At 37.1% G+C, this 10,251-nt stretch overlaps 1 protein-coding gene across 1 annotated transcript; it reads left to right on the top strand.

Annotated features, from left to right (window-relative positions):
- The first annotated feature begins 4,544 nt into the window (after nt 1-4,544).
- LOC130047459 (zinc finger MYM-type protein 1-like) lies at nt 4,545-7,019 on the top strand. Its single transcript, XM_056142604.1, has one exon. The coding sequence runs from the start codon at nt 4,545-4,547 to the stop codon at nt 7,017-7,019; it is 2,475 nt and encodes an 824-aa protein (XP_055998579.1).
- Nucleotides 7,020-10,251: the final 3,232 nt, after the last annotated feature.

Here is a 10,251-nt window from a genome sequence, read left to right as displayed (position 1 = left end):
CAGACATTCTAAACCTTTTTAATATTACTACATGAGGGGCATACATGTTTCTAACGTATTTCTTGTTTTCATGTTCACTTTATTATATAAAGATATTTGTTTCGGTGACCTGGGCGTACCAAGCTTCATCAGTGGATGGCAATCCATAACGGCGGAGGATGACAGAAATTCCGAGGTAAAATTCACATTACCAAAGCACATGCAGAGCAGTGAGTTTCCTGTCAAGGTCATTGCAGAGATCAAGATCACTGACCAGAAGAAGAGCTATATCTTCAATGCCTTTGGGTCAGGTCCGAGGGACGACGTGAGACTTATTAAGTATGGCGGGGTTGTCTGTCTATACAGCAAGACAGAAGTTCGAGTTTATGCCCCTAACAATCGACAAAATCTTCAGGAGGGTTTTGGATACGTGCTCTATCTAGGTATGGACAAAACAATTTATGAAAATGTGGTTTAAAGTCATTTTTATTTCAGTCGTCATGCGAGTAATGAGCTAGTATCATTTCTCTCTTTATTCTTCCTTCCTTTCTCCCTCTCTAACATCTATGGTCAATGAAGAGGCTATTTTGCCCATTTATTTCAAGTCGTTCAAATTATGATTAATTTTCGTTTTTATGTATTTTTGGTGAGAGATGTACAAGCTTTCGATAGTCCTTCGTCTGTTGACCTCATTAGCTTTATGACAAATGTAACATCTTTACAATAGAGTACTGTAATTTGATGGTCGTTTTTAACAGTTATACATATGATTCTAAGGCCTCATAGAAACTGCCATAAATTGTCGGGAGAATAAAGATGAAAAATGATGATTCTGGTCAATATTTAATAATTGACATTTAGCTATATGAGAAGCACAATATTTGTAACAGGGTTTCTGTCGAGTTGAACAACAAAGTCCTGTATGGGTTCTTAGATGTCGATCACCTCCATTGTATTGCCAGAATCTAAGCTTTAGATATATATGTATGACACTCTGAAACATATCAAACAAATAATTACATTTACAATCATATACATCAAAGTATTACTTATTTACACAAATTACTTCTTTAAAATATATTTTACAATGATATTATAAAAGCTTAAAACACTGATACTATATGATATTTCTATAATGACTATACAGAAATTATTCATTAATCACAGAATATATCATGAACACCATCATACCATTCTATGGGAATAAGTGATGTGGCAACAATCCCTCATTAACAATACATGTTCATGGAGATTGACTGTAAATTATGAAGTTTTACATAAATAAACTTGCATCATGTATTTAAAAATATACCAAATCTGTGAAACACATAAATTTAACTTTATTTCAAGCTAACTAATTTATGCCTCACAAAATATCATTCTCACTGTGCAAGTGCTATGGAATTAAATCTACCAAATTATTAAGTTTACTGCTAATTAGAAATAATATTAAAGTTAGAAAATAAGCTTACCTTGTTAAAGAAATGATCAGTCAACATTCAAATATTTGTCATATATTTTCACCAACTTCTCTATAAACCAACTAGACAAAGAATGACTGAACACCACCAAGAACTCTTGGAGGGAAAAAGAAGTGACCAATAAAACACCAATAGGAACTTCGAACACTTTCAAACCTATATACAAAAGTTATATTCATGACCTGAGGCAAAATTCAATAAATCAGAACAGGTACTGCCTGTTCTACTTGGATGAGCATAAAACACATCTCAATGTAGTGGTTATTCAGATAATGTTTAATTTTAAATCTATATACACATTTGTATAGATTTATTAATTTAAATCAAGTAATAAACACTATTGTACTTTGAGGGTAGCTAAAACATCGTGTTGACCGAGAAAATGTCAATAATTGTTTTATTATATGATTTAATATACAAAACATCTAAACTGGCTTCTAGTGCCTCCGAAACTTGGTCAGCCATCTTTGGATAAAGCTAGTGAGAAGACGTAGTCAAAAGTGATTAGAGTCGCGAGTAGGCCCTTGTATCAAAAAATACTTTATTCCGATTTCATCGATATTAATCTTGTTCATGATTTGTTGTTTGTTTTCCGTCTCCTCGAGAATTTTTACGCACATTAAGATGTCACTAGAGCTCTGTAGAGGGAGTACCACAAATGTTGACCTATACATAGTGCCCGGGGCGGTAGTGCCAACTGCCAGCCGTCACACGGTATCTCGGTTTTCTAGGTCTCAATCAAAAGACCTGCAACTGTTACTTTTACATACCGAGCGTTTGGCAATGGAACAATCCCTAGCTATTTTTAGGTTTGACGCGGCAAAGGCACGAACGAGGTTCGAACTCACGACATCTAGGTCACGAAGTGAACGTTCTATCCACTGGACCACCGCTACCAGTGCCTAGTTAACGACTACCATGGGAGTTATTATATGAGGAAAAATAGATATATGTGTATGTCTGTCTACAGACGGCACTGGCCATGAGAGAGAAAGATCATTCGTCCCATTTAACTAATATTGAGACAATTAAAATGAACTGAGCAACGAAATGAAAGATATCGGATTGCTTTCTCTCGTACCATTTTAAATCTGTATTGCACTAATGCAAGTAAAATGGCGTCTTCTCATTTTCAACATGATTACCCAATGATTCTACGCTGACCAATTTCTTTATACAACAGTTATTGTTCACTATTATTCAAACTTTACATGCTAATTACAAATTTTACATGCCTGTTACAAACTTCACATGCTAATTACAAACTTTGCATGCTAATTACAAACTTTACATGCTAATTAATATGTTTAAAACCGATATATTCGGGTCCAATTTACAATTGCATTTGTATGATTGACCTAGAATATAAAAGTATGATACTAGTAGTCTGGCTAATAAAATAAATATTTTCTTACCTTTAATAAAACATCAGTGGTCATAACCTTTTTTAATGTGCGAAAATATACCCCACCGAGGATAAAAAAACCCAAAGAAATGAGATATTATTTTGACGAGGACTCGATCACAACATAAATACCGTATATGCAATTTGATTTTCCCTCAATGTTTTAGGGGTAGATCAATGGATCGGTGGACCACCATTTTCAGAGCGGCTATACCGAACAGGAAATGTTAGGGTAAAAGTGTGGAGCGAAGTCGACATGAAACCCAGCATAGATACAGATTTTAGATATGAAATCAGGGCCGTAACTGCCGATGAGGCAGACGAGGCAACTGCCTCGTCTGATTTTTTGGCAAAAAAGAAAATAAAAGTCAGAGTAAAAGAGGAAATGAAGAGGGAAAATTGAGTAGGAATAGTTAAACTTATAATGACAGGTGTTTACTTCAACTTGATGTGACACTGTCTACATCAATATTGACATCGATCTTTTTGTCGGATTTTTTTCGTCAGTAAACCGGCATTAGTTCTTGAATTATTTATTTCCCGCGAAATCGTGACAGTTCACAGTCCTGAGACCGTGGCTAAATTCAACGGTAAGTGTCAAAACTATAATCATAATTTATTTTCGAGGGGTTCGTCATATCGGACTCTTTCAGTACATAGTGATGCATTAAACTACGCTCTGATAAAATTGACCAGTTACCTGCCAAAGGTCGGTGGCATGTAAAGTAAAATTGGAGTGGTACCCTCCGGGTAATCTGGCTTCCTCTACCGACTAAATGGTATGGCTGAAATACTGCTGAAAGTGACTTAAATCCCATTCAACCAGTCAAACAATCAAATACACCAACGAACGAAGTTCAGAGGTATTCAGTCACGTTGACTGCGCTGTCCGTCTTTCTGTGCTAATTCGCAATCCCCCATTGAATCATGAAAGTTCTGCTGTTATTAATTAAGCTATCGCTTTATGAAAAAAAATCATTGTTTGTATGTCTAATGGTTAGGTCGTATTCGGAAAAAAAAATTGTCGAATGTCCAGATGAAATTTACGGGTAAATGCCACATTATATACTCTTGAAAATCGGTCTGATATTAGTAGCAAATCCTCGGGACCCGATATGATAATAGTGAAATGACCAATATTGTTTTTTATTCTGGTATTGATACACAAAAAAAAGTTAATAATCTGTCGACGACGCCAATTGTTTTCTGGTCTGTTTGTCGTTATTTCATGTGTATTGAACATTTGTATAAAAAAGGAACGGATGTTGTGTTGATTGACATCTAGTAATGACTTCTGCTCAAACCGGTGCTTATTGTTGATGGGATCATTGCGACTTAAATATGAAGAACAACAATAAAAACGTTGTTCCATTGCGATTTTACCATGTATTTTATTGGGTCAGGGACTTTGTCTCATGTACATTTACCCCTTATCCTTCATGTTTTATGCTTCTGTAGTGTTTAATATTTATTTATTTACTGCAATATCGGTATTTTTTTTGGTTTTACCTATGGTTTTATCCTGGGAGAATTTCAGAAATTTCTCACTACATGTATATATAGTATTGATTTATGATTTAATTGTTTGAAAGAGCACTTTGCGAACTGATGATATTGACACTCTAACCGTTATCACGAATTGCACATATTTTGATGCAGGTTATCTGACGCCGGTAGCCATGTCGTTTAAACAGTCAAAACTGGGGGCGTATTTCAGTAAACGCACACCCGAGGAAGATCCACAGGAGCCCCATGATCCATCTAGTTCAACTGATGTTCCGTCACAAGAACCAACTTCCGATATAGATATGCAGGAGCCCTCGAGATCTAGCTCAGAGAATGTTCCATCAACCACGAAAAGTCCGTCACCATCAGATAATCCACAAATGAATTTCACTCATCATGAGGATCCAATAAAATTCATCGATAGAAATCTCACAGAATACGAACGGCAACAATTATTGGAACATAAATGGGTACCAGACAGTAAATTTAGATATCCAGTCAACGAACAAGGCAGGCGGTACAACAATAGCTGGGAAGAAAAAAGACCATGGTTACGGTATTCACTTTCAAACGAAAGTGCATTTTGTGCCTACTGTATTGCATTTCCAGTAACAGTATCAGAAACAAATCCTGAATTTGTAAAGATTGGATTCAGGGATTGGAAAAACGCCATGGGAGATAAACGAGGCGCATTAGACAAACATTCAAAATCAGAAAGACATAAATTATCCCAAGAAAAATGTGAGATGTTTTTGATGACAATTAAAGGTGAGAAGGAACAAGTTACAGAAAGTATTAGTAAAGCACACCAGGAAAAGATCAAGAGAAACAGAGCATGCTTGATATCCATAATAGACGTTATAATAAGACTTGGACATAGAAACATTGCTTTTCGGGGCAACTGGATAAAGGAGGACGGTAAAGAAGACGGCAATTTTCAATATTTTATTGACTGGAAAGCCAAGTTCGATGATGTTCTGAGTTTGCATTTATCGACAGCACAATACAAATATTTGTCGCCAAAAGTTCAAAATGAATTTATTAATTTATGTGAACTGGAAATTCGTGAAGCAATAAGAGATCGTTGTACAGAGTCCGAATTTTTCAGTGTTATGGCTGACGAGACAACAGATGTTTCAGAGAAAGCACAGCTGTCTATTTGCGTAAGATATGTTAATATGGAGGAGGACGGTTACAAAGTCAACGAAGATTTCCTTGGATTTTTAGAAGTTGACCAAACTGACGCACAGACTATTAGTGACGTAATTTTGCATAATCTTGGACAGAATTGGAGTTTCGACCTGACAAAGCTGAGAGGACAAGGCTATGACGGTTGTGCTACAATGTCCGGTGCAATATCAGGAGTCCAGAAAAGAATTCAGGAAGCACACCCGGAAGCAAAGTATTTTGTTCACTGTAATTCACATCGTCTTAATCTGGTAATAGTCAATACATGTAATAAAGTGGTGGAAGCAAGAAATGCGCTTACAATACTTGGTAAAATAACATGGTTTATTTGTGGTGTCAGTAAAAGGAAGGCCATCTTGATGAAAGAGGTACAAGAAGCAAACAAAGACCTAGACTTCGACCTACTGTATGAAAATGAAGACGCCCTTTTTGAAGCTGCAATGAGACAAACCATGATGCCTAAACTGTCTGAAACGAGGTGGACGTCAAGGGTCGACACTCTTTCTTGGCTTTTGGCTCATTATAAGTCCCTTCTGAATGTTCTTGAAACTGTACAGTCAAAATCTAAAGGTCAGGCAGCAGCCGATGCTTCATCATATCATGCTGTATTACTGAAATTTGATTTTATCGTTGTTGTAGTTATGCTACAGTACACGCTTGGCTACATTAGACCATTGTCAATACTTCTCCAGTCTGAGAGTTGTGACCTGGTGAAGGCTCATCAAGAGGCGCGTGATCTTTTGTTGATTTTTCAAGGAATAAGGTCTGATTCAGATAGAAAGTTTCATGATCTGTATGAGAGAAGCGAATCGATCGGTGATGAAAATAATGTTGTGCCAACAAAGCCACGAATCGCACAACGGCAAAGACACAGAGCAAATGCACCAGTTGAGAGTATAGAAGATCATTATCGTGTTAACTACTTTCTTCCTTTTATTGACCACATCATTTCACATTTGAATTCCCGATTTCCAGAAGAACTGAAAGCCATTTTCTATGGCAATTACCTAGTTCCAGCCCTTTTGAATAAGATCAATCCGGAAATAGTAAATGCAATGAAAACAGAGTACATGAATGACTTACCACATCCAAATGATCTACAACAAGAAATTGACAGATGGGCAGCAACATGTGTCCGCGCAAACTTGCAGTCTGTAAAGACACTTACAGACTCGATTAAGTATGCCGATGTGGAATTGTATCCAAATATTCATGTAATATTAAAACTACTTCTGACATTACCGGTCGGTTCTTGTGCGTGCGAGAGATCGTTCTCAGCTTTGCGGCGTTTAAAAACATGGTGCAGGGCAACGATGACTGAGAATCGACTGTGTGGTTTAGCCATGTTGCATGTTCACCGTAATGACAATGCAGGGAAAGTGAGTCCAGAAGCTGTGTTAAAAAGATGGGATCTCAGTGGAACTAGAAAGATCGAACTTGCATTCACAGACACTGACTAATTAATAAAAATTATCAAACAAATCAAGATGTGTTAATATTTTTAGTGAAGCTTTGACAAGAGACATTTGTTCTGCTTGCTATCAAATGGCTAATCCTTAATTTAATATAAATGTTATATTATAGGATATATGTTTAAAATGAAGACAAGCACCTTTGTCTTTGACACCATATTACGATTCTTTACATAGTACAAATGAAACACAAACATGATAAATTGGGATTTAAAAAGTGTCATTTTCAGTCGTAAAGTCAATCGGCGGCCCCCAATCCCCTGCCTCCCCTGATTTAGAACCCTACTTACGGCCCTGGAAATAAGTACTGGTAAGTCGTTGAATTATCATGGTTGCATGTAACACAGTTTATAATTGGCCTGCGATGCTCCTACGGAACTTCGCTGTAACCTTTCCGTACGGCTAGTTGTACAATAGTACGCGCGTCAATCGTGGTCAATGTTTTCCAGTAGAATTTGCTATGGTAATAAACACTCAAATGAGCTTGATTTTCTTTACTTTTTAGCTTTATCGCTTGTTTGTTTGTTGTTGTTGTTTTAACGTAAACAGCTTACGCAAATATCGAGCCCAATCAAAGCTTTTTTCAAAGACAACAAAGTAATGATATCGTTTAGCTATCGCTATTATATATTTTGCCCTAAACTATTTATATTCATATGAGAATTCACAATTTTAGGTGCTAGGATATAACATATTCTCTTTAGAGAAGTCGAGAGGCATAGCCTTCATCGACTTCTCTTCGCAAGCATTCATGCTTTGATTCTGGAAAACGTGTAAATGCCGGAGTCGGTGACGGTTTATGCTTCGATCGACGTTTCGACTCAGATGTGCCTGGATTTACGCAATAGACAACTTGTTTTCAAACATTTAACAGCAATACACAAAACTGTCACAAGGAAATCAAAATTTACTTGCTTTTAATCCATTTTCAACATGTCCCTGTCCCGGGTTTAAATCACAACTCTGTTTACGTCAGCCTGCTTTCTCTTAACTGGTCCCCTATTGTGACAGCTCCCAAGACCAGTTAACGTAAACCCGGGACAGGGGACATGTTGAAAATGGATTAAAAGCAAGTAAGAGTTGATTTCCTTGTGACAGTTTTGTGCATAACTGCTAAATGTTTGAAAAAAAAGTTGTCTATTGCGTAAATCCAGGTACATCTGAGTCGAAACGTCGGTCGAAGCATAAACCATCACCGACTCCAGCATTTACACGTTTTCCAGAATCAAAATATGAATGCTTGCGAAGAGAAGTCGATGAAGGCTATGCCTCTCGACTTCTCTAAAGAGAATAGGATATAACACACAGTGGTTTCCACTTTTATGACAAATAATTATTTACATGTACTAAATAAATAAGAGTCCCTCCCCAGTGTCTAAATTTTAATCAGCCGTCAGACTTTTATCAATTGTTATGTACATAATTCCTATTCAAATTGTTAATATCATATTTTTCAATATATTTACCTCGCCTGGGCCCATCTGAAGCCAGAGTCCCCCCCCCCCCCCCCCCCCCCCCCCCCCACAATTTCTCCTAATACCATAGTAAACCGAAACCGCGCACATATAAGACCCTAACTGGTACTTGATATATTCGGAAGGGAGTGATAAGATTTAAGATAAACTGGTCAGTACTTGCATTATTTGTGAGAGTGGATTTAGTTTCTACATTGACGCACAGTTCTTTAGAATAGATCATTGTTTAATCACAGGCCTTCGGGTATGGATTACGCACCACCACCACCCCTTATTTTTTCTGATCTGGAATCAACACTTATTTTTCTTTTTATACTTATGTTTTGTAAATATGAATATATGCAAAGATTATAGAAATTTCTGTCACGTTTTAGTAAAAAAAAAAAATCGTTATCAGTGATTCTTACAATCGCTGAAAACGTGATTTATTACATTTTTAGGTGATAGTTAATGAATTGTGTATTTTTAGTTAATGAATTGTATATTTACAATGCATAAGTTAAAAAGGTTTGTAAAGGGTTAGAAGGGAGGGGGGGGGGGGGGTCGTGTTGTATCATCCAGTGCCTGTGTATATATTAAAACTACCCCTATTGTGACCTCACCACGTGCGACTTCTGGTGAAATATCGAGCCCGAAACGTACGATTAAAATTAATCGATTTTCTTTAGAAAAATTGTGACACACAGAATACAACTAGCCTTCCGTGCGGTGACAGGAAGCATATCACGGGCGCGTGTGCTCTACAATTTTGTGCTGTTGAAAGTTATACAAAAGATCAATTCAGAGTAACAAAAGAAAAGACCTATAGGAGAGAACAATTTTCCGGAAAAGTCACAATTTTCATTGGTTTTTAAAGGGTTATATGACGCTACTTTGCTTAAACACAGTTATTCACAATTTAAATCCTACCAATACCTTGGCTCCGAGTGTCATGGTGTAAATAATTTAATCTACACTACATCGGGATGCTTGCATAATAAATAGTGCATGTAGTTGAGGGTAACATTATATGAATATTGCACGTAGTTGAGGGTAACATTGAAATTTTTCACCCCTCAAGAAACCATTGTCAACCTCCGCGTAGTTCGAAGGGTGAAAATGTTCAATGTTACCCTCAACTACATGCAATATTTCGAGTTCGCCGATCTTCGTTGTTCGTTATCTTCGCCTTTTCATGACTAAATGCGCACTATAACATAGACTACATGTTTGACTGTGAGGCCAAGGTCAACTTTGTCAAAAATCAGATGGACATTCATGAAGGTCAAATTCGCCACAAAAAGCTATTATGCTCGGGGAACGTTCAGTATACATGTGCTCATTGCTTCGGCTTTGTATACAAGGTTTCAAATCCTGTGGGATCCGGGTTAGAATAGGTCCTTAATACCCATTGCTTGTCGTAAGAGGCGCCTAAATAGAGCGGTCCTTCGGTAAAGACCGAGGCCCCGTGTCACAGCAAGTGGGGCACGATAAAGATTCCTCCCTGCTCAATGTTTGCAAGCACCAAGAATAGGCTTAAATTCGAAGCCCTTCACCGGTATTGGTAATGTCTCCATATGACTGAAAAATTCGCGAGTGGGACATTTCAATCAAGATTTCAAGGTTATACATGAAAGGTCAAGGTCTTGTATTAGAAATTGGAAGTAGATGGTGGATCTCGCAAATAATGAAGCGTGAGATGCGGTGGTAGAATTATTGTCATGGTAACAAAATAAAGATTGAACATCAAAATCAGGTTTCTTTTC

Source organism: Ostrea edulis, chromosome 1, assembly GCF_947568905.1.
Source record: "Ostrea edulis chromosome 1, xbOstEdul1.1, whole genome shotgun sequence".
Taxonomy (NCBI): Eukaryota; Metazoa; Mollusca; class Bivalvia; order Ostreida; family Ostreidae; genus Ostrea; species Ostrea edulis.
The sequence above is the reverse complement of the archived record's forward strand: the minus strand, read 5'-3'. Positions and strand labels throughout refer to the sequence as shown.